This window comes from Ursus americanus, chromosome 18 (genome assembly GCF_024610735.1).
Source record: "Ursus americanus isolate L20-20 chromosome 18, mUrsAme1.1.p, whole genome shotgun sequence".
Classification (NCBI taxonomy): domain Eukaryota; kingdom Metazoa; phylum Chordata; class Mammalia; order Carnivora; family Ursidae; genus Ursus; species Ursus americanus.
Window position 1 is genome coordinate 20,764,145 of NC_142144.1, and position 26,004 is coordinate 20,790,148.

At 36.3% G+C, this 26,004-nt stretch overlaps 1 protein-coding gene across 10 annotated transcripts in view; it reads left to right on the plus strand.

Annotated features, from left to right (window-relative positions):
* The window catches only part of PTBP3 (polypyrimidine tract binding protein 3), a 112,682-nt gene that overhangs the window by 24,147 nt on the left and 62,531 nt on the right, over positions 1 to 26,004 (plus strand). For 3 of the 10 annotated variants that reach the window (XM_045814812.2, XM_087869471.1, XM_045814814.2), the window contains 2 exons: positions 11,573 to 11,654; positions 17,084 to 17,239. Coding sequence is in view for 5 of the 10 variants with exons in the window: in XM_045814806.2 (XP_045670762.1) it covers positions 11,573 to 11,654 (82 nt within the window). In the remaining 5 variants the exon portion in view is untranslated. Of the gene's footprint in view, positions 1 to 11,572; positions 11,655 to 17,083; positions 17,240 to 26,004 lie in introns of those variants that run through there. The other 7 variants (XM_045814808.2, XM_045814806.2, XM_045814813.2 and 4 more) reach the window with 3 other exon arrangements.

Below are 26,004 nucleotides of genomic sequence, written 5' to 3' on the forward strand. Positions count from 1 at the left end.
AAATTTTAATTATCAGAATACTGTTTCTGTGACCTTATTTTCAAATGTAAGCTCCTTTTGCCCTCCTTGTCTTTTACCAGTCCTGAAATTATTAGGATCAAAATAAAGTATCATAATTATTTGAGAGATGTGTGGTTTATTCTATCTGGTAGTCAACCCTTTTTCTGATATAAAACAGGATTTCCAGATATGAAACTGTAGGATCAAATCTTTTTTCTCGTGTATTAAGTATAAAAATAAAAATAGCCATTCCAGTACTTCACTTGATATGATAGTGTTTGCTTTCCTTATGTGTGATTTTAGGCATATTTTTTTAAAAAAGCTTCTCCTGTTGCCCTTGAAAAATGTAGTAGAATTATCAGACTTAAATGTTTGTATTTTGAAGACTCTGCATTGTTCATCATTTTCTTACTATGACAGTTTATATTTTGTGTGGAAGCATTGAGTGCGACAGTTAAGATATTTTATTAATTTATTTAAGATGTCAAATAAATTTAAATTATTCTGGTTTTTCTATACTTGAATATTTGATCACATTTTTAGGCTAAATTTTTCTTTTACAGTTAGAAGTCCAAATGGTAATTCAGAGATTAAGAATAAAGTTTAAAAAAAATCTGTTAAATGAATAGTTTTATTATATTTGATTGATTCATCATTTAACCATGAGAGGAATTAGGCCAACTGCAAAGTTAGGGGACACAGTTCACAGAAGACTACCCTCACTTCTGACAGCAGTTATAAGTTCTGGGGGTTTCCAAAACCAATGCTGAGGTCCCATGATTTGTTAAAAGGATTTATGGAACTCACTGAAAGCTGTTACAGTCATGATTACTGGTTATTACAGGGAAAGGATATAGATTTAAGTCAGCCAAGGAAAGAACACATTCAGCCAAGTCTGGGGAAGTACCAAACACAGAGCATCCTTTGTCCTCTCTTTATGGCGTTAAGACACATTATTTTCTCAGCTTCAGTGTGTGACAGTACTTAAGGAGTATTGTCAAACAGGGAAGCCCACTTGTGCTTTAATGATTAAGTATATTTTTTGTCAAGAAGCTCCTTTGTGTAGACATTATTGATTGCCTTTGGGGCTAATCTCAGTCTTCAGGCCTGACTAAAAACCGACATCCACCCTAAATCGCATTGTTGATCTTTTTGGTGGGGTCAGTACCTACCCTGAGACTGGCAGTGACCTAAAGCCCCCAGGTTAAAAAAAAAAAAAAAAAAAAGACACTTCTTAGGTGTGACCTTCCCAGGGTTTAGAGATTACCTCCCAGAAGGAGAGGGCAAAAGCCAGACTTCTCATTGGCAAGGTTAAACTCTTTACTACACAAAATGTGAGTAATATTAGAATGAGGTGTTCATGTGCTAATTCTAACAATATTTGAAAGACCCCTATAGAAATAAAAATACTTCTTACTAGTCACTTGTAGTGCAGTAGTAACTTGAAGTTACTCTACATTGTTGAGTAAGAATTAGAGATTTCTTGCAGTCTTACTTTATGCTCACAAAGGAAAAACTTTATTTCACTTCTGAATATTTATTTTGAATAGACTACAAGAGACAGACAATACTGCATTCTAAATGAAGTAATAATGTAGCATAATTTATGATATCAATAAATTGCAAGTAAAACTAATATTAATAATGGGATAGTTAAGTATGCCATTATAGAATTTTAAGAATCCATTAAAAATAGTTATGAAGAATATAACAGTGTAGCAAAAGCTTATCAGTTATAAAAGGATTACAGAGAGGAGCACAAATTCATATTATAACTTTGTAAAATGTACTTAAAATGAATTATACAAATAAAAATCCAGCTATTTAACATCTGTAGATTTATTCTGAGGTAGTTGAATGAGTCTGCAGAGCTGCTTAAATAAGGATGGTTATAGCAAAAAATTTTACTTCTTTTTTTCTCTTAACAGATTTTTTTTTTTTAAGATTTTATTTATTTATTTGACAGAGAGAGAGACAGCCAGCGAGAGAGGGAACACAAGTAGGGGGAGTGGGAGAGGAAGAAGCAGGCTCCCAGTGGAGCAGGGAGCCAATGCGGGGCTTGATCCCAGGACTCTTGGATCACACCCTGAGCCGAAGGCAGACGCTAAACGACTGAGCCACCCAGGCACCCCTCTCTTAACGGATTTTATCAGTGTTCTGCAGGAAAAGTCCTAATGCCCAGACTGATACATACTTTATTCTTTCTCATTCCCAGAGGTTAATCATAAATGGGACTTTATTAGATCTCCTGTGTAATCCTATACAAAGAGGGTTTCAACTTTATTTATTAGAAATGGATATATATTTTAAGAGTTTGTTACATAAAATGCAAAAAGCATTGCTTTCAGTTTTTTTAAAGATTTTATTTAATTTTATTTTATTTTTAAAGATTTTATTTATTCGACAGAGATAGAGACAGCCAGCAAGAGGGAACACAAGCAGGGGGAGTGGGAGAGGAAGAAGCAGGCTCATAGCAGAGGAGCCTGATGTGGGGCTCGATCCCATAACACCGGGATCACGCCCTGAGCCGAAAGCAGACGCTTAACTGCTGTGCCACCCAGGCGCCCCATAAAGATTTTATTTATTTGAGAGAGAGAGCGTACTTGAGCCGTGGGGAGGGGGGGCGGGAGAGAGAGGGAGAAGCAGAGTCCCCATTGAGGAGGGAGCCTGATGTAGGACTTGATCCCAGGACCCTGAGATCATGACCAGACCCAAAGGCAGACGCTTAACTAACTGAGCCACTCAGGTGCCCAGTTGCTTTCAGTTTTTAAGCGTGTTTTATCAAAACAAAGTCTTTTATCAATTTTTTTAATCAGTTTTTTTGTTGTTGTTAGAATGGGGAAGTGACATTTCTTTTTAAAACTTTAAAAAGTTTTCTTTATTGAAAGAATGTTACCTTTTTCACCTTTGGAGATTGTTACCTAATAATAATTACATTGAATACATGTGACTTTTGAAACAAAAGACTGAGTAATTAATCATCAGTGTTTATTGCCGCTGTTTAAGGGATACCTGTGTATTAGAAATATTAATCCTCAGAGTGACCCATGAGGATGGATACCATTATGATTCCTTTTTATAGATGAGCAAACCGAGCCTTAGAGAGGTTAAATAATATGTAGTATCATACAAAGGTAAATTTAAGGTGGAGCCTGTTCAAACCTAGATGTGGTCTACTCTGGAAGACTGTGTTTTAAACCACTTTACTATCATGTTTCTGTGTTTATTACAGCATCTCTTTATAGTAGTTTTTAGTTGGGTACACATTAGAGCTTTGGAAATACACAGGTTCTGCCTCAGCCTAGATCTATCTATTGGTTAAGAATTTCTGCTGTGGGACCTTATAAATAGTATTTATTTTATTTTATTTTATTTTTATTTTTTTAAATATTTATTTGAGAGAGAGTAGAGAGAGCACAAGAGTGGGATGAGGGACAGAGGGAGAAGCAGGCTCCCCACTGAGCAGGGATCCTAATGCTGGACTCGATCCCAGGACTCCAGGATCATGACCTGAGCCAAAGGCAAACGCTTAACCAACCAAGCCACCCGGGTGCCCCAAATAATATTTATTTTAAACTGGTTATATGATTGTAATGCATAACCAAGGCAGAGGGCCATTACATGTAATGTACCTGACATTATGCTATAGACTGTGGGGAAATATAATCAAGTATAAGACACAATAATAGACCTCAAAGTAGCTGAAAAAAAACTTTGCTTACATATTTGACAAAATGTGTGATATTCATAGTTACATGTATAGGAAGGTTATATTATGTAAGTGTGGTAAAATCCTAAAACATACACATTTTAATGCTGCAAGACAAAATTAAGTTCAACCTCTTTATTTTGGGGATAGAAAAATTTTCAAGGATGTGGTATTTATCTGTGCTCAGTAGGTAGGAATGGATATGTAGTGAAGGGAGGCAAGGATAAGGATGATATGTCTGGGACAAATTACAGGACAGGAGTGTTACCGTGAGTAGGAGGTGCAGGTTAGAAAGAGCTTTTAATAGCCATCACAATAACTTTAGACTTGATTCAGTAAGCAGCAGACGAAAATTTCATGTTAATAGTTGGTGATTTCCTGGTTAGGAAACTAGGTAAAAGTTTACTAAATGAGATAGAAATAGAACCATGAATAACTCAGTTCTCTCCCCAAATGGAAACTGAAATGACAAGTGTGCATTAAGAAGACTGCAGACAGTTGTTTTTGGATTCTTAGCTGTTAAGCACTGTGGGCCCAGTGTTAACAGTTTGACACCTTTGCTAGATGGATTTTAGGTAATCTCATGTGCCTCCAAGGGAGTGCTTTCCTGAAGGTTTGTTCTTTTTTTAAATTTTTTTTAAAAGATTTTATTTATTCATTTGAGAGGGAGCTGGAGAGTGAGTGAGAGAGCACAAGCAGGGGGAGCTCCAGGGAGAGAGGGAGGAGCAGACTCCCCACTGAGCAGGGAGCCAGCCCCAGGGCTTGATCCCAGGACCCCAGGAGCTGAAGGCAGATGCTTTACCTGTCTGAACCACCCAGGCGCCCCTGAAAATTTGTTCTTTGTTAGGTTGTTGATACTGAAATTCTAGAGTAAGAGCTGGTTCCTCTCAGGAGAGGTTGCTGCTTTGGGTGGCAGAACGGTGTTTTGCACTTTTTGGCTCTCCTCTCTTTGTAACGGCTGACACCGCTTTAATATTTTTTCATCAGTCTATCCTTAAGTCCTTTGGTAGAATTCTCACTTGCCTTTGCTTTAGCTGTTGTATCCTTTTGCATTTTATTTAGGAGAGGCTGTCATATTTTCTTGATTTTTTTGATTTTATAAAGCTCTTATTTGCATATAATTTAAAGTTGTGATGATTTTCTGGTGTATATTGTCTGCTTTTTGATTCTTTCCTTCCTTTATCTTAGGTATAGATTCCCATAAGTAACTCATATGATTGCGGGTTTTTTGTTTTGTTTTTGAATGTTGTCTGCCTTTGAAGGGATGCCTTCTGGATCACCATGGTATAGGCGTGAACTCTGAGAATTAACTGTAGTAGTTGATAGCTTGATCAATCTTTTCTTGTCCCTTGAGGGCTGATTCAGCATAGGTGATGGTAATGGCTATTTTAGGCTAGGAAGAAGTCTCAAGTCAGTAGGAATCCTCTGGCATAAAATGATGAATTTCTTGTCATTGTTTAGTTTTATTTTGTTGTGTTTTTTTTTAACTTTATATTTGGAAAAAAATTAGAGGTGTAGAGATACTGTGGAAGGGTCCTGTGTACCCTTCACAGTTTCCTCCAATGGTTGCATTTTAATGATAGTACACTGTCAAAACAAAGGCATTGATATTGTGCAATGCCTATTTATAATTCTGTTTCATTTTATTGCTGTGTATATTCGCATAACTATCACCACAATCAAGACACAGAATTGATCAAAGATCTCCCTTCTGGTACCCTTTTCTAATCACACCCATTACCTCCTTCTGACTGTCTCTGCTCCTTTGCAACCATCAGTCTCTTTTCTCTATAATTTTGTCATTTTGAGAATGTTATATAAATAAAATCGTAGAACATGTGAATTTTCATTTTGAGGTTATGGTCATTTGTTGTGTATGTTTCCTTTTAAAGAAATCACCAAACTGTCCAGAGTGGCTGTACCATTCCTGTCAGCAGTGTGTAAGAGATCCACTTTCTTCCACATCCTCACCTGCATTTGATACTGTCACTATTCCTTATTCTAATTGTTCTGATAGGTGTGTGGTGATGTCATAGTCTTAAATTTTATTTGAAGTGCTCTCTGTGGTTTTAAAATTTGCATTTCCTTAATGTCTAATGGTGTTGAGTATCTTTTCATGTGCTTATAGGCCATTTGTATATCTTTGGAGAAATGTCTTTTCAAATGCTTTTTGCCTATTTTTTACAAATATGAATATGTCTTTTTATTATTTAGATTTTGTAAATACTTTCTCCCATTCTCCGGCTTGTCTTTTCATTTTTGTGATGGTGTCCTTCAAGTACAGTAGGTTTTTTTTTTAAGTTTTTATTTAAATTCTGGTTAGATAACATACAGTGTAATACTAGTTTCAGGTGTACAATATAGTGATTCAGTATTTCCATACATCACCCTGTGCTCATCACAAGTGCTCTCCTTAATCCCCATCACCACTTACTAAACATGCCCTTCCACTTCCTTCCTTCCTGGTAACCATCCCTTTGTTCTCTATCGTTTAGAGTCTTTTTCTTGGTTTGCCTCTCTGTCTCTTTTTCTCTCTTTTCCCCTTTGCTCGTTTGTTTTTTTACTTACATTTCACAGATAAGTAAAATCATATGGTATTTTTCTTTCTCTGACTGACTTATTTTGCTTTGCATAATACTCTTCTAGCTCCATCCTTGTCAATGCATATGGCAAGATTTCATTCTTTCCATGGCTGAATAATATTCCATTGTGTATATATACCACAGCTTCCTTATCCATTCATTAATTGATGGACACTTGAGCAGTTTCCATAATTTGCCTATTGTAGTGATTAACACTACTATAAATACTAGGGTACATGTATCCCTTTGAATTAGTATTTTTGTATTCTTTGGGTACTCAGTGCTATTGCTGGATTGTAGGGTAGTTCTAGTTTTAACTTTTTGAGGAACCTCCATATTGTGTTCCACAGTGATTGTACCAGTTTGCATTCCCCCCAACAGTGCAAGAGGGTTCCCCTTTCTCCACGTCCTTGCCAACACCTTTTGTTGTTGATTTTAGGCATTCTGATACGTGTGAGGTGATATCTTGTTGTAGTTTTGGTTTGCATTTCTCTCATGATGAGTGATGTCGAGTATGTTTTCATGTGTGTTGGCTGTCCATATGTCTTCTTTGAAAAAGTGTCTGTTCATGTCTTCTGCCCGTGTTTTAATTGGATTATTTGTTTAGGGGGTGTTGAGTAGTATCAGTTCTTTATATATTTTGGATACTAACCCTTTATTGGATATGTCATTTGTAAATACCTTTTACCATTCCGTGGGATGTCTTTTAGTTTTGTTGATTGTTTCCTTTGCTGCTCAGAAGCTTTTTATTTGATATAATCCCCATAGTTTATTTTTGTTTTTGTCTCCCTTGTCTCAGGAGATTATCTAGAAAGAAGTTGCTATGGCTGATATCAAAGAAGTTAGGATTTTTAGTTTTTATGGTTTTTATTTTTTCAGGTCTCAAATTTAGGTCTTTAATCCATTTTGATTTTATTTTTGTATGTGGTGTAAGAAAGTGGTCCAGTTTCATTCTTTTGCATGTTGTTGTCCAATGTGTCATTTAATTTTGACCATATTTTTGAATTCAATATAGATGCAGTAGTATAGTATATATTCTTTTGTGACTGACTTCTTATGCTTGTGAGATTTATCTATGTTACTGTATAGAGCCGTAGTTCATTCTTATTGCTATAAATCACTTAATGCATTTACAAAAATCTATCCATTCTGAGAAGAAGGAACCCTGTTACAGTGTTGGTGGGAGTGCAAGCTGATATAGCCACTCTGGTTAACAGTATGGAGTTCCTCAAAATGTTGAAAATAGAGCTACCCTACGACCCAGCAATTGCACTACTAGGTATTTACCCCAAAGATACAAATGTAGTGATCCGAAGGGGCACCTGCACCCCATGTTTATAGCAGCAATGTCCACAATAGCCAAACTATGGAAAGAGCCTAGATGTCCATTGACAGATGAATGGATAGAGAAGATGTGGTATATATATATATATATATATATACACATACATATATATACACATACATATATATGTATGTGTATACATATGGAATAGTAGTCATCAAAAAAATGAAATCTTGCCATTTGCAATGACGTGGATGGAACTAGAGGGTAATTATGCTATGTAACTAGAGGGTAATTATACTAAGTGAAATAATTCAGTCAGAGAAAGACAATTCTAGTATGATTTCACTCCTATGTGGAATTTAAGAAACAAAACAGGAACATAGGGGAAGGGAGGGAAAAATAAAACAAGGTGAAATCAGAGAGGGAGACAAACCATAAGAGACTCTTAATCATAGGAAACAAACAGGGTTGCTGGAGGGGATAGGGGTAGGGGAATGGGGGTAACTGGGTGGTGGACATTAAGGACAGTGTGTGATGTAATGAACACTGGGTATTATATAAGACTGATGAATCACTGAACTCTACCTCTGAAACTAATACACTGTATGTTAACTAATTGAATTTAAATGAAAAAAATTTCTTCATTGACTTAAAAAAAAATCTGTCCATTCTGTCGTTGATAACATTTGGTTATTTCCAATTTGGTGAGTAGAAATAATGCTACTGAGAACATTCTCATATATTAAGGTGCACATAAGCATGCAATCTCTTTAGTGTATCCATAGAAATAGAATACATAAGAATTGTAGGATAGTCATATATTCATCTTCAGTATATTGAGTCAGTTTTCCCAAAGTTGTACCAACTTGCACTCCGACTAGTAACGTACTAGCTCTGATGCTCCACGTTGTTATCAACTCTTGATATTCAGTGTTTTTTTAATATCTGGTATTTTATTGTGGTTTTAACTCTCATTTCCCTGATGACCGGTGGGGTTAAGCATCTTTTCATATGTTTATTGGATATGATATTAGTCATTTAGATATAGGTTAGAAAAATGTTTATTTCTGGTTCACTTACAGTGTTGGTGGCTGTTGTGAAGCTGTATGTATTCTTAATCTGGCTGAAAGAGCAGCCCCTCTTGTAATATGCTCCTATTTCAGAGGGTAAGAGGAAAAAATTAATAGAAACGACTAATATCTTTTGAAGCTTCTGCTTGGATTTATCGAAGGATTTATCGAAGGATTTATTGATTTATTCTGTAGGCTAAAAAAGCATATCACAGAACTGTGCTTAGTGTCGATGGGTGAGGGAATTATTCTCTCACAGGAGGCATTGCAAGTCACATCACTCTGAATGGGGGTAAAAATCCTTTCACAGAAGGAGAAAGCACAAATACTCTGGAACAGTAATGAAGTCTGCCACTTTGTTAGGTGCCTGTTGAACTCTTCTGTAGTTTTCTTTTATCTTGACTTTTTCTTAGGGATTGCTAATGAGGTTTTTATCCCTCCTTTTTTCTTTTTCCTGATAAGTTCTGGATATAAAACTGGGTGGCTCAGTCAGTTAAGCATCTGACTCTTGGTTTTGGCTCAGGTCATGATCTCAGGGTCCTGAGATGGATCCCCACTCAGCAGGGAGTCTACCTGAGATTCTTTAACCTCTCTCTCCCTCCCCCTTTACTCTTTCCCTCCTCTTGCTTGCACTCTCTCTTTCAAATAAATAAATAAAATCTTTTATTTAAAAAAATCAATAGAATTTGTTGGTTATATGTAATGCAGGTATTTTCTCCCACTCTGTAATTTGCCTTTTAAATCTCCTACTGTTTTTTGTTAAATAAAATTCTTTAAAAGAAAATTGAAATGTAATGTTAGTTTCAGGTGTGTGATGTAATGATTTGGTAATGTATATATTATAAATAAAATTATTAATTTCAATGTCCTCTCATTTATCAGTATTTTTCCTTCATAATTGTGCTTTTGTGTCTTGTTTAAGAAATCTTTCCTTACTCCAAAATTATGAAGATACTCTTCTGTTATCTTCTAGGGTCTTTATTGTTTTGCCTTTTACATTTCAGTCCGCAGTTTTCCTAGAATTATTGCTTAGTTGACATTTTAACATACTTCTGTAAGTCTAGGAAAAAGGTAAAATGGTTTCTTAATGGTTTCAAATTAACTCAGTTTACATATAGAAGCATACTGATAGTAAACTGATGTATATGTAGAAAATATATCTATTAGTAACACCTCTTTTTACCAAATCCTCAGAGATAAAAACATACTGGGCATGTTTAAATTTTTACTGCATTTAAAACTGCAGAAATTCATCTTTCTCCATAGCTGCAGGTAGCCAGTGAACCACAAAGTCTTTCCTATTTCAAATATTATCAGGAAGATAACAGATGTTCCTTAAATGAGGCCTTAATCCTGGTCCTTATGGAAGTTGAGATTTTCATTTTTATTTCATGTGTGCTTGCTTAATTCCTTCCTCTTGTCCGAACTTGTCTGTATAAATTTCTAGTGAAGAACCAAAGAGAATCTTATCTGGATGTTTAATACAGGAATTGTTTAAATAATTGTATTTCTATTATGCAAACACACTGGTGGTTTGCCTTTCTTTAGCAAAGGCTGAAGTTGTTTCCTACTTAACACCTAACCATTAAACATCTTTTGGAGAATTATTACTATTCTAATATTTGTAGGATAATTTGGAAATTAAGTTTTATCATCCATTAGACCAAAATATTTGATCTTAAGAATTGACCAAGTTAAACAAACAGTAACATTTGGAAATTGTTTGGTTTTAACTTTGTACATGGCATTTATTGTCCATTGTAAATGTAAATTTTTTAATCTTTGTAATAGATCTTATAGTTAAAATGAGAAGGCTTGTCTGACTTGTCTTTTAGCATTGACAACTCAGCTTGCAGTTAATCAAAACTCCTTTTTTGTTTTTTTTTTAAAGATTTTGTTTATTTATTTGACAGAGAGACAGTGAGAGAGGGAACATAAGCAGGGGGAGTGTGAGAGGGAGAATCAGGCTTCCCACTGAGCAGGGAGCCCAGTGCCTGGCTCTGTCCCGGGACTCTGGGATCATGACCTAAGCCGAAGGCAGACACTCAATGACTGAGCTACCCAGGCGCCCACAACTGGTCAAAGCTCTTACCTGTAGAAAAGAGTAAGTTATTTAAATAGTAGTTGTTTAAGAAGTAAACATTAAAGATCATTTTGAACATTAGTGAATAAAAAAATCACTGATTATAAAGGATTTGGTCAATATAGAAATAAGTTGCATCTTTGTGTTCAACTTTAAAAAAATACATGGATATTAAGAAGTTGGAATTCTTAGTGGGTACTACACAAATTATTTCCATATGAGTACTTAGAAATAAATATATTCGGGGCACCTGGATGGCTCAGTTGGTTAAGCATCTGCCTTTGGCTCGGGTCATGATCTCAGAGTCCTGGGATTGGGTCCCATGTCAGAGTCCCTGCTCATTGGGGAGCCTGCGTCTCCTACTCCCCGCCCCCTGGCTCATGTTCTCTCTCTCTCTCTGACAGATAAATAAATAAAATCTAAAAAAAAAGAAACAAATGTACTATAAAAACTTAACATTTTAATATATTAAATACACTTACAATATACTAAATATACTTTAAATTACAAAAACTGTTTCAGGGTGCAACCCCTAAATGTGGTTTTTGGTACTTCAAATGTAACATCTGAAAATAGGGTTTGTTCAAAAAGGGTTGCAGGATTATGTTCCCCATTATGTGATAGCATTCTTTTTTTGTAACAACCATGTGGATATGCAGTAATTTTTCTTCTGTAAAGTTTACTTCCAACCTTTATTTAGATTTTGTAATTCTTGAGGACTTCCCCTTAAATGCCTTGATATTCAGACAAAGTGATATTAACTTTTGATATTTTTAGTAGTAAATGTGGACCATTATCCAAGATTTGTTTTATTAACATAATATTGTCCTTGCTTTTCAGCGGGGATCTGATGAGCTTCTTCCTTCTGGTGTCATTAACGGACCTTTTACCATGAACAATTCTACTCCTACAGGTGTGTATGGTGAGTTTTCATTTTTTCAAAATCTAAAATGTTTTCTTTCTGTGAGTTGCAAAAAAAATTTTTTTTACAGTATTCTTAGTTTGCTCATCTTATAAACATTTGTTGAAGTCCATTATTTATAACAAAACTAAAACTTATTGTAGTAAAGTTCACATGAGATTACCAGTTGTAGCTCTTAAGTTTTAAGAATTAATTTGTATCTAATTTGATAATTACTTTTTTGACTGATGTTCTTTGTGTTATATAGGTGTGATAAAACTGTCAATAAGTTGGTGACCCAGAACAATTGAGTAAAAGAGCTGGATTTAAAAGCTTGTGTTTAATGACAGTTTAGAATAATAGAAGTATTAAAACTATAAGATCACATGATTTTTAAAAATTGGAACATAATTTACATTCCATAAGTTGCCACATGGTTTAAAAATAAGTGTTCTTGAAATTTGGGGACTGTAAAATGAACTGGCAGAGTGCAGTACTGGAGGAAGAGTGAGCGGTTAAGAGGCTATTGCTGTATGGGATATCCCACTTAGGGATGATATTTTGTACTACACCACTAACAGTTGTGATAGAGAGAATGAGAGAATTCACAGAAGGTGAAATTGGTAGTGGCTGGTGATTAATTGAATGTTTGAATAAAGGATTCCATCAATGATTTATTTCCAGGTTTTGGACTTGGATAATTGAGTAGATAAATGGTGGTGCCATTCATATAGAAAATAGAGGAAGAAGTTGGACAACATAGCAGGTTCAGATTTTTACGTATTGAATTTGAGGTTCCTTTGCAACATCCAAATGGAAGTGTTGTGTAGTCACTGGGTTCTTCTGGTCTCAACATCAAGAGAGAAATTTGGAAATTAGTATCATCCACAGTTGAAAAGACATGAAGAGTGGAGAGTTTCGGAAAAGGCCAGATTTTTATTTTTATTTTTTTTATTTTTAAATATTTATTTATTAGAGCGTAAAAGAGCACACAAGCAGGGGAGAGGAAGAAGCAGGCTCCCCGCTCAGTGGGGAGCCCAACATGGGGCTCAATTCCAGGACCCTGGGATCATGACCTGAGCCGAAGGTAGACGTCCAACTGACTGAGCCACCCAGGTGACTCTGAAGGCCAGATTTTTATCCAAATGTTTTTGGAGTTGTAGGGAGTAGGAAATGAGTGGACCTCACTTTCCAGACCCTGAGCTACATGGTGTTTGGGAGAGTGAACAGCTTCTGTGTGAGGACTGTATGAGAGAAGTGGACTAGGTTCAGGTAGGGCAAAAGATGCAATGAAAATTCATGGAAGAGATTAAGAATATATGGGTATTGATTAACCATAGTACACTGCTCTGTAGTACTAAATGGAAAGATTTTGTGGGCAGGACAGCAGCAGAGGATTTGTTCATGTAGAAGTGTGAACAGAGCAATATGAGCATGAAACTAAAGCCGTTTTCTCAAACTTGAGCTGGCATCAGAATCACCTGGAGGGCCTGTTAAAGCACGGTTGCTGAGTCCATACCCAGGATTTCTATTAAAATAGATCTGAGGCGGGTCCTTAGAATTTGTATTTCCATAAGTTCCCGGGTAATGGTGATGTTGTCATTTGAGGAAGCATACTTTGAGAACTACTGTATGAGGAAATACTAAAATCTAAAGTTTCTAAACCTGATTATCCTCTTGGTCTGGTAGGCTTGTAAAAAAATGTCTGTCCTTAGGGTGCCTGTGTGGCTCAGTTGGTTAAGCGCCTGACTCTTGATATCAGCTCACGCCTTGATTTCAGGGTCGTTACTTCAAGTCTCACATTGGGCTACACACTGGGCATGGAGCCTACTTTTTAAAAAAAGTCCCTACTCCTAGAGTTACAGTACATCTAGGGTGGGCCCATTATATTTGTTCTTATTTTAAAAACAGGTCACTTTGTTGGGTCATGTTTATGAACTACCAGGATGGATGACCAGAAAGATTTCATGTTGGTTGATTGATTACTTAGGAAAAGAAAGAAATATGAAATGGGAGTTTAGCTGGCAGCAGCAGTTTGTTCTGTTTTGCTTTTATGTTTTGAGTTTCTTATATCCCATTCTACGTTCAGTGTTTCTCTTCCTGAAGCATATCCTCTTTAGTAGCTATTTCTGCAAAGCTCTATAAATGGTAACCTCTCAGACTTTGACTAAAAATGTCTATTTCATTATCACTATTCAATGTTAGTTAGCTATTTTGAATCTTAGGTTGACAGTTTTTTCTCTTAACACATTGAAGGTACTGTTCTATTATTCTTTTGGCTTCTGTTGTTAAGAAGTCTGTTGTCAGTCTTGGTTATTACTTTGTAGGTAAAATTACTTCTTTATAGTTATTTTTAAACATTTTTCTCTTTATTTTTGTTCAGTGGTTTAACTAGCTATTTGTAGGTATGGATCACAGGTTCTCAGCCCTGGATGCTCACTAAAATAAGTTGGGAAGCTTTGAAGAAAATAGAGATATCTTGACCTACCCCATACCAATTCTAAAATCTCGGGGTAGAGGGGTGGGAATTGGAGGTCTAGGCACTGTTTTTTGTTTATTTTTAAAGCTTCTTGGGCAATAATCTAAGGTTCAGCCAGTGTTGAGGACCATTGCTTGAGACTTACTTTCATTTATTCTACTTAGGAGTGACCCAACTTTTCCCAGAACTGCCTCCTCCTGGAACTCCAGTTCGAGGTGGTATGGGACCATTTATTTCATTCAGTCCTGCATTTGTTCTAACCTCTTACATTCATTGTCATGTCTTTCTCCTTAAGGTCCTATATTTTGGATAGTTTCCTTAAAATGGTTTTCTGATTCATTCATTCTCTCTCTGTGTGTTCAGCTTTGTCTAATGTGCTATTTAATCATTCTATTAAATATTTGATTAGTCTAATGTTTTTCCTTGTGTGAATCATAATTTTTAGCTGAATTGTTTTTTCTTCTGTGAGAATCTCTAGGTGTTTTGTGTTTGCTCTGCTAGACTTTCTAAGGTATCACCAGCCCGTAACATGTTCTAATGTATATGTTAGTTTATTGCCTTGGAGATTCTTATACTAGAGAGGAAGAGAAAATTCAGAATCCAAGCATTCACATTTCCCCATCAGAATCTGAACGGAGATAGGCTTCCTTTCTAAAGACTTTTGAAAGATGGGATTTCTTTTCTTTTCTTTTCTTTTCTTTTCTTTTCTTTTCTTTTCTTTTCTTTTCTTTTCCTTTCCTTTCCTTTCCTTTCCTTTCCTTTCCTTTCCTTCCTTTTCTTTTCCTTCCTTCCTTCCTTGATAGGAACTTTCTAATTTTAGTTTGCTTTCATTGAGGAGCTTAGCTGTTGACATGGCATCAGGAAATTTCCCCCCTTTTTTGTTTGAGGTCACTTATACAGCAAAATGTTTTTGTGATAGTTGATCTAATATTTGCAAGTTTCTAAAAGCACTAAAATTTCAAGATTTTGGTGCTCCATTCCTTGACTACAGTAAAGATTCCTAGTTGATTTTGAACAAATTTGGAGAGAAAGGTTTTAGGGCTCATTTACAAAAGAGTTTTTGTTTTTTTTTTTTTTTTTAAGATTTTATTTATTTATTCGACAGAGATAGAGACAGCCAGCGAGAGAGGGAACACAAGCAGGGGGAGTGGGAGAGGAAGAAGCAGGCTCATAGCCTGATGTGGGGCTCCATCCCAGAACGCCGGGATCACGCCCTGAGCCGAAGGCAGACGCTTAACCGCTGTGCCACCCAGGCGCCCCTGCAAAAGAGTTTTTAATCCCTGTGTGAGGTAGATTTTCAAAGATATGGAAATTTTAAAAATCACATTGATAATGTGTAGGTGAAAGAGCCAGTGTGCTGTTGTGCTGAAGGAACTTCTTGGTATTCAGTATAATCTTATCACAAAATTTTTGTGGCTCATTTAACCTAAATGTGGATTTAAAAATAATTTCTAAAATTTGATAACTATAGTATCTCTGTATTAGTAGAATATTGCTTGTTTGGTGAAGGAGTTATGTATGTCCCAAACCAATAGCAAGTACACGTCGGCCCCATAGCACTATCAGAACAGTATTTTTATCATGACGCTGTTGTACCAAAACTTAGGTTTGTATTATTACCTCAAAAAAGTTGATCTTTAATGTAGAACTTTTTTTTTTTTTTTTTTTCTTTTGAGAGGGAGGGAGTAGGGGCAGAGAGGGAGGGAGAGAAAGAATCTTAAGCAGGTTCCATGCCCAGCACAGAGCCTGACTGAGGGAGGAGAATTGAACCTGACTAAGGGTTGGGAGATTGAACCTCATATCGGGCTCCTCACTCAGAGTGGATTCTGCTTGGGATTCTTTCCCTCTTCCTCTCCCTCCCCCTCCGTGTCTCCCTCTGCTCTTCTTGGTGCATATGCATGCTTGCATGTGTGCACCCTCTCTCTCCCCCTCCCAAAATAAATAAATAAAACCTGAAAAAAGAAAAAAAGAGAAAGAGACCTAGAAAATGGCAGAGATAATGAAATTAGCAGATTTGGACTTTGAAATGGTTATTAAAAGCATGTTTAATGATTTAAAGGAAACTATTAGCATAATAAGGAGAATGTGTCTAAAAAACACATGGCATGGCATTAATAGCACATATGTTCTGTGGAATAAATGATCAGTCAATTTAAAGACAGCAGTAGAGGGGTGCCTGGCTGACTTACTTAGTAGAGCGCATGACTCTTGATCTCTGGGTTGTGAGTTTGAGCCCCACGTTGGGTGGAGAGAGTACTTAAAAAAAAAAAAAAAGCAATAGAAACTTAAAGCACACAGACCAAAAAAGATTGAAAAAGAAATGAACAGAGTCTTTAGTAAACTATAGAAAAAAATCAGGTGGTCTAAACGTAAGTGTAATTCAGGTCCCAGAATGGAAGATGGGGGCAGGGAAGCAGATATACCTGAAGAAATGATGACTGAAAATATTCCAAATATGGCGGAAACTATAAAGCCACGTAACTAAGACGTTCAGTGAACCACAAGCAGGATAAATACAGTGAAAACCGCACCAAGGCTCATCAGAATCAAATTCTTGAAAACCAGGAATGCAAAACAAATCTTCAAAGTAGCCAGGGGAAAAAAAAGGTCCCATTTTATTCAGTAGAACAAAGGTAAGAATGATACAAAATTTTTTGTCTGAATCGTAAGCCAGAAGACAATGGAGTAACGGCTTTAAAGTGCTGAAAATAAATACAATCATCTATACTATTTAAGTTTTAAAAATGAAGTTAAAATTAAACTTGCTTTGAGGCACACAAGAGCTGAGAGCATTTGTCAGTAACAGATGTCTGTTACATGAAATGGTAAGGAAATTCTTCAGACTTGAGGAAAATGGTACCAGGTGAAAACTTGGGTCTGTACAAAATGGTAAATATCCACAAAGTGGATATATGACTTCTCCCTCCTTTTTTTTTTTTTTTTTTTGGTTTGTTTGTTTTGTTAATTTAAGATAATTGAAGGAGAATTCTGGGAATAGTGGAGTAAGAAGCACCCAGGAATCTGACTTCCTACCTAGACAACAATTGCACTGACAGACTCTTTCTGTAATTTGGAACTCTGGAGTCTATTGAAAGCTTGCAAGTTGTTCCAGAGGAAGACTTAGAAGGTAAATTGTGTTTAAATTTGGTCCATTTTAGTTCTTAGCACAGTAGCAGCTACCCATCTTCTGCTCTTTTTTAAAAATATTTTGTTTATTTATTTGAGAGAGATAAGAGAAAGCACGAGCCAGGGGAGGGGGGTGCGGGGTAGGGAGTGGGTGTGGAGGGAGCAGGGAACCTGATGCGGGGCTCTATCCCAAGACCCTGAGATCATGACCTGAGCCCAAGACAGACACTTAACTGACTGAGCCACCCAGGTGCCCCCATCCTCTGCTCTTAAATCACATGGAGGGTAGCTGCGTACATGTTCCAGGAGCAGCTCACAAATAGCTTAAGGGAGCCAGGATGGGTAGAAAGGACCCTGTCCTCTTAACTTTCAGGGATGTGTGTTCTGATTGTTAATTGCCGCTTCTGAGCACACAGTTGCAGACAAAGAGGCAGGCAGCCATTCATTGTCTTTGCATCTCCTCCTATTGTAGCAAACTCCTTCCAGCTCTAGGGACTTCTAGTGAATTCAGAGAGCTGGCACGCTTTCCCTCTCCCTTCATTTATCCTCTTTCACCGTTTTGGGAGTTAGATATTAAAGACTAAGACATTAAAAAACAAACGCATCTGTAGAGAAAATTAGGAAGTGATAGTACATGCCTGGGAAGAGGCTCAAAAAAAACCAGAGAAGACCTTAAATTTACATAAACCTAAGGCAACAACAGTCAAAAAAAGAAAAACAGTGTCAAAAACTAGAAGACTGTGAGGAAGGGGAAGAATCTGATTTCCAGAGTTACCACAGCCCCCAGTTATTTTTTAATAAAGATTTTATTTTATTTTAAAGATTTATTTATTTTAGAGAGGGAGAGTGTGTGCTGAGTGGGTAGAGGGGTGGAGGGATAGAATCTTCAAGCAGACTCCCCGCTGAGTGTGGAGCCCTGTGCAAGGCCCAATCCCATGACCCATGCCTGAGTCAAAACCAGGAGTCGAATGCTTAACCGACTGAGCCACCCAGACACCCCAATAAAGATTGCATTTTTAAGTAATCTCTACCCAGCATGGCTCTTGAATTTACAAACCTGAGATCAAGAGTCGCATGCTCCACTGACTGAGCCAGCCACGTGCTCTACCACAGCCCCAAAGTTGATGAAAAACATGATTATAAACATCCAAGAAGCTTAATGAACTCCCAAGTCATATGAACTCAAGGAGACTCACGTGAGACACATTATAATCAAACTTTCCATAGATAAAGAATCTTGAAAGCCAAAAGAGAGAATCAACTTATCACATATAAGGGATCCTCAATAAGACTATGAGCACGTTTCTCATCAGGAACTTTGGGGGCCAGAAAGCAGTGGGCCAATATATTCAAAGTGCTAAAAGAATTAACTGTCAACTGAGAGTCCTGTATTTGGCAAAACTGTACTTCAAAAGTGTCTTTGTGTTTTAGTTTAAATAAATTGAATTTAAAAAAATAAATTAGCTCATTTATGTGTAACACGCTTGACTCTAAAGTCCAGTCACAGATAAGAAAAAAGAGGGGTACCTGGCTGTCTTGATCGGTGGAATGTGTGACTTCCAATCTTGGGGTTGTAAGTTCAAGCCCCATGTTAGAGGTAGAGATTACTTAAAAATAAAATCTTAAGGGACACCTTGGGTGGCTCAATAGGTTAAGCATCTGTCTTTGGCTCAGATCATAATCCCAGAATCCTGGGATTAAGCCCCATGTTGGGCTCCCTGCTCAGTGGGGAGTCTGCTTCTCCCTTTCCCTCTGTCCCTCCCCCTTCTCTCTATACCCCTCCCCCCGCTCATGTACTATCTCGCTCTCTCACTCTCTCAAATAAATAAGTAAAGTCTTAAAAAAAGATGTGTGTGTCACACACACACACACACACACACACACACACACACACACACACACACGGGATGGAATATTATTCAGCCATAAAAAAGAACAAAATCCTGCCATTTGCAGTGACATGGATGGAGCTAGGGAATATTATGCTAAGCAAAACAGAGAACGATGAATACCATAGGATACTCTACCAACAGTGCACGAGGGTTCCTTTCTCTACACATCCTCACCAACACCTGTTTTTTCTTGTGTTACTGATTTTAGCCATTCTGACAGGTGTGAGGTGATAGCTCATTGTAATTTTGATCTGCATTTCCCTGATGGTAAATGATGATGAACATCTTTTCACCTGTCTGTTGGCCATCTGTTCCTTGGAAGAAATGTCTGTTCATGTCTTCTACTCATTTTTTAATTAGATTATTCGTTTTTTGGGTGTTGAGTTTTATAAGTTCTTTATATATTTTGGATACTAACCCTTTATTGGATATGTCATTTGCAAATACCTTCTCCATAGGTTGTCTTTTAGTTTTGTTGATTATTTACTTCACTGTGCAGAAGCTTGATTTTGCTGTAGTACCAGTAGTTTCTTTTTTCTTTTGTTTCCCATGCCTTAGTATGCATATCTAGAAAGAAGTTGCTACAGCTGATATCAAAGTTAAGTTACTGTCTATGTTCTCTTCTGGATTTTTATAGTTTCAGGCCTGGCTTTAGGTGTTTAATCCATTTTGACTTTATTTTTGTGTCTGGTGAAAGAAAGTGGTCCAGTTTTATCCTTTTGCATGTTGCTGTCCAGTTCTCCCAACACCATTTGTTGAAGAGACTTTTTTTCCCATTGGATAGTCTTTCCTGCTTTGTCGAAGATTAATTGACCGTATGGTTGTGGGTTTGTTTCTGGGTTTTCTCTTCTGTTCCATTGATCTATGTGTCTATTTTTGTGCCAGTAACATAGTGTTTTCATTACTGCAGCTTTGTAGTATAACTTGAAGTCTTGAATTGTGATGTCTCCAGCTTTACTTTTCTTTTTCAAGATTGCTTTGGCAGTTTGGGGTCTTTGGTGGTTCTATACCAAATTTTAGGATTGTTTATTCTAGTTCTGTGAAAACTGCTGTTGGTGTTTTGATAGGGATTGCATTAAATATGTAGATTGTTTTGGGTAGCACAGACATTTTAACAATCTTTTTGTTCTTCCAATCTGTGGGCATGGCATGTCTTTCCATTTCTTTGTATTCTCTTCCATTCTTTCATCAGTGTTTTGTAGTTTTATAGTTTAAAGTACAGGTTTTTCACAAGAGAACTGCATTTTTTAAAGTGTTATTCTAAAAGCTAGCGTATGACTTGTTTGTAGCTCTACATTTTTTCCGATGTATTTTAGGAGACCAATGCATTTAAAAGAATTTTTAGTTTGTGTTTTGGGGCACACGTGTATGGTTGTAATGTGACATCAGCAACAGAAGGGGGTGGGGATAGAGGTGTAAAGGAACAGGGTGTCTGTATATTATTGAAGAGAAGCTGGCATAAATTCAGATTAGAGTGTTATAACTTGAGGATATTAAGTATAATCCCTATGGTAACTACAAAGAAAATAGCTGTAGAATATGCACAAAAAGAAGTGAGAGTACTTGAAGTCATAGAGACAGGGAGTAGAATGGTGGTTGCCAGGGGCTGGAAGAAGAGGGAAATAGGGAGTTACTGTTTAGTGAGTATAGAATTTCAGTTTTATGTGATGAAAAGAGCTATTGAAATGGATGGCGGTGATAGTTGCACATTATGAATGTGTTTAATACCACTGAATTCTACATTTGAAAATGGTTAGGATAGAGAATTTTGCTATGTGATTTTACTACAGTAAAAAGAAAGAAAGAAAGAAAGAAAGAAAGAAAGAAAGGGAAAAAATGTATAGAGTGCTCTCAGTGGAAAGGGTCTACAAGATACATTAAGTATTGGGGCACCTGGGTGGCTCAGTTAGGCGTCTGCCTTTGGCTCGGGTCATAATCCCAGGGTGTTGGGGTCAGGCCCCAGTTTGGGCTCCCTGCTCATTGGGGAGTCTGTTACTCCCTCTCCCCCAACTTGTGCTCTCTCTTTCTTCCCCCTCTCAAACGAATAGATAAAATCTTTAAAAAAAAATACATTAAGTGTATAAAACATGATGTAAAAAGGAAAAGAAGATAATTGACTATTTAAAGCAGGATAATAGTAATATATATGGGGGGTTATAGCATATATGAAAAGTAAAATATATGACAGTAACAGAAAGGTTTTGATGAGGGAAATAGATACTTGAAAAGTTCTTACATTGTATCTAGGTGTTATCATTTGAAGATAGACTATGGCAAGTTAAAGATGCATATTGATGATTTATCTCTAGAGCAGTCACTTAAACAAAAGTAAACAGAGTATAAAGATTCCAGTTAAAAAACAGATTATCTGCCTTTTATGTTTATATGTTTCACTATGCATGACATATTATCTTTTCTTGATAAATTGATTGCTTTATTGTGAAGTGTCTCTTCATCCCTGGTAATATTCCTTTTCCTGAAGTCTGCTTTGTCTGATATTAGTACAGCCAGTCAGCTTTATTATGATTACTGTCTATATATTTATCTTTTTCCATTCCTTTTACTTCGAACCTGAGATTTTATATTTAAAATGAATTTCTTCTGGGGCACTTGGCTGGCTCAGTCAGTAGAGCATGTGATTCTTGGTCTTGGGGTTGTGAGTTCAAGCCCCACATTGGGTGTAGAGATTACTTAAAAATACAGTTTTTAAAAAAAAATTGATTTCTTCTTCACATCATATGATTGAGTCTTCTTTTATCAAACTGATAAACTCTGCCTTTTATTGGAATCTTTTGCCATTTCCACTTAATAAAATTATTTGACATGGTTGGTTTTAAGTCTACCATCTTGCTATTTGTTTTCTATTTGTCCCATTTATTCTTTGTTCTTTTCTTCCTTTGTTTCCTACCTTTCTTTAGACCATGTTTTTTGTATTTCATTTTATTCATTATTTATCATTTTGTGTTCCATTGTATCTATTTGTATTTCTTGGTAAGTGTATATATACCTTGAAAAAAATATTTACATATATATATAATTTTAATACATATTAATGTATAATCTATAAAATATATATGATTTTCATTTATAATATAGAAATTTATATATTACCTGAGTTTTATTTATAATATACAATTTTATATACTATAGTTTTTATTTTAATTAGTATATAATATGTAATATATTATAAAATACAGAATTTATAGAGATTATATATATATACACACTTAATTACGAGCTTCAAAATATATAAAATAAAAGCCAGTAGAACTAAGTAGAGAAATAGACAAATTCACAATTATAGCTGGAGATTTCAGAACTCTGTCTCAATAATTGGTAGCATAGTAAATAGAAAATCAGGGCACAGAACTGGGGTTGACAGACTGACATGTGGGCCAAATCTGTCTTATTTGCCCATTTTTATGTTTCCTGTGACCCAAGACTGATTTTTACATATTTGAATTGTGAAAAAAACAAAACGAAGAACAATATTCTGAGAAACATGAAGCTTATATGAAATAGAAATTTCAGTGTTTATGTATAAAACTTTATTTGAACCCAGGCACACTCCTTTATTTACATACCTATGGGTGCTTTCAGGCTACCACTGTAGAGTTAAATAGATACAACAGAGGTTATATGGCTCACAAAGCCTATTAATACTTACGTAGCCCTTTAAGAAAAAGTCTGTTAGATCCCCTAATATAGACGTTTTGAACACTAGCAACCAGCTTGTTTTAATTGACAATGGAACAGTTTCTGTAACGCTATCAGAATACAAATTTTTTTTAAGTTTACATGAAATAATCACTAAGATAGGCTGAATGTGGCTCCTAAAACAAGTCTCAATAAAGGTGAATGCATTAAAATTATGTAGCGTTAGTTCTCTTACTTCATTAAAATTATATTAGAAATCAAAAAAGTATAATCCTCAATATATGGGGGAAATTTCCCCAATTACTTATAAAAAAAGTAACACCCCATGGATCAAATATATCACAAAGGAAATTAGAAAATATTTTGAATTGAATTAAAATGAAAACAAGCAGTAGAGAAAAATTAATGAAACCAATAGTTGTTTTTTATAGGTCAATAAAATTGATAAACCTCTAAGTAGACCAAAAAATGAGAGAAATTACCAACATCAAGATGCTCATATACATTAAAAGGATAGTGTTATGGACCGAATGTTTGTATACCTCCCACATTCATGTGTGTAAGGCCCAACCCTCAATGTGATGGTATGTGGAGATGGGGTCTTGGAGTTGGAGCCCTCATGATGGGATTAGTATCCTTGTAAAGAGATACCAGAGAGCTTGCTCTTGCCTCTACCCCTGCCATGTGAGGACACTGAAAAGGTGCCTTGTCTATAAGCCAGGAAGAGTCCTCATTAGAAAGTGATATTCTGGCACCTTAATTTTGGACTTCTAATCTTCAGAACTATGAGAAAGTAAATTTCTATTGTTAAACCACCCTGTCTGTTGTATTTTGTTACAGTACCCTAAGCAGGCTAAAACAGATTAAGAAAATATTACGAACAATTTTAAACCAATAAAATGAATGAACAGGTGTTCGTTCAGTTTAGAAGTGGACAAATTCCTTGAAAAATACAAAGTACCACAACTGATGCAAAATGACTAGAAAACCCAAATAACTCTATACCTGCTTTAAAAATCAAATTGAGGGCATCTGGGTGGCTTAGTCGGTTACACGGCTGCCTTCGGCTCAGGTCTTGATACCAGGGTTCTGCGATCAAGTCCCACGTCCTTCTCCCTGCTCAGCAAGGAGTTTGCTTCTCTCTCTGCCTGCTCTGCCTGCCGCTCCCCCTGCTTGTGCTCTCTCTGTCTCTGACAAATAAGTAAATAAAAGATTTTTTAAAAGAAAAGAAATAAAATGCATACATACTGGAAAGTAAGGAATAAAAAGCTGTATATGTAGAAAATTCTAAAGAATTACTAAGGTTGCAGGATACAGGGTCAGCAATATGTGCAAGACCATTACACCGAAAACCATAGAACACTGTTAAGGGAAATTAAAGAAGGCCTAAATAAAATGCAGAGAGAAATCATGATGTGTATGTTTTGGATGACTCAAAACTGTTAGGATGTGAATTCTCCTCCAGGTAAGTACCTGATTTCAAGAATGGCTTTAGGGGCACCTGGGTGGCTCAGTCGTTCGGCGTCTTCCTTCGGCTCAGGGCGTGATCCTGGCATTCTGGGATCGAGCCCCACATCAGGCTCCCTGCTCCTCTGGGAGCCTGCTTCTTCCTCTCCCACTCCCCCTGCTTGTGTTCCCTCTCTTGCTGTCTGTCTCTCTCTCTGTCAAATAAATAAATAAAATCTTAAAAAAAAAAAAAAAGAATGGCTTTAAAGGGGGTCCCGGCTGGCTCAGTTGGAAGAGCATACAACTTTCGATCTCAAGGTCGTGAGTTCAAGCTCCACTTTGGGTATAGAGATTACTAAAAAAAAAATAATAATAAATAATCATAATAATTTTTTTTAAAAAATTGCTCTAAAGCTATAGTAATCAAGACAGTGTGGTAGTGTCATATGGTACATGTTTAGCTTGAGAGGGGGGTTTTGGAGGGAGGACTGCCTACAAAGGAGTACCAGGAAACTTTTGGAGATGTGTGGAAATGTTCTATATCTTGGTTTTTGTGGTCATATGGGTGTATACATTTGTCAAAAGTTGTCAAATTGCATTTGAAATGTAGGTAGATTTTATTATATCTAAGTGAGAGCAAGAGCATGAGCACGGAGGGGAGGGGCAGAGGGAGAGGGAGAAGCAGACTCCCTGCTGAGAACCCCAGGATCCTGACCTGAGTGGAAGGCAGATGATTTAACTAAGTCACCCAGGTGCCCCTACATCTAGTATTTAAATATGTTATCTAATTTAATTTTAAAAATAGCCCTGTTATTATACTCATTTTACTGGAAAAGAATTTGAGGCTCAGTTATGTCAGGGAACTTGGTTAGAACAGGTTGTCTGATTTAATAGTCCATGCTCTTAACATAGCTCAGGCACTTTTATAATTCAGAACAATTAACCTAAAATAGTGGGTTTCTATAATTGCGTATTTCTTTTCTTTTTTTTAAATATCTTATTTATTTATTTATTTATTTATTTATTTATTTATTTATTTATTTGAGAGAGAGAAAGCACAAGCCAGGGGGAGAGGCAGAGGGAGAAGCAGACTTCCCACCAATCAAGGAGCCTGATGCAGGGCTCAATCCCAGGACCCTGGGATCATGACCTGAGGTGAAGGCAGACGCTAAACCAACTGAGCCACCCAGGCACACCTAATTGTATATTTCTTGATAAAAATTTGTTACCATAGGTCTCTATTTGATAGTCTAACGTGAGCTCAAATAGCATGTATAGGCATTCATTTTTACTCACAGGTAATGATTAAAACCTCTGTTAAACAACCTTCTAAATGTTCTTTCATTTGTTTTGGAATATTCTTGGCAATCTGATAAAATCCTCTTTTAGGATGTTTTTCCAGTCTTTTAACACCTTGTGCTGGTTAAGAAAGCACAAAATAGTATTGTTGTCTGGCCATCTAGGCCTACCAGGAGGGTGCAAAAGGGCGTACCCCATGCCCAGCTTTCACTCCTATCTAAAACATGATGTGTAGTGTTCTAATTTAGTGACAGTGTTATCATTGTAATCCACATAAATCTGCACATACTTTGAAAATTTATGTCAGTATCAAGTTGCTTGCTTTTTTCTAGGAATGGTGAGACATTTTGAGATTTTTGTGCTAAAAAATAAACTTTAGTTTGAATGACACTTTTTACACTTGCTAGCTATGTACAAAAATCATTTATTCTCTGAACCTCTGTCTCTTCATCTGTTAAAATTAGTAAGATTT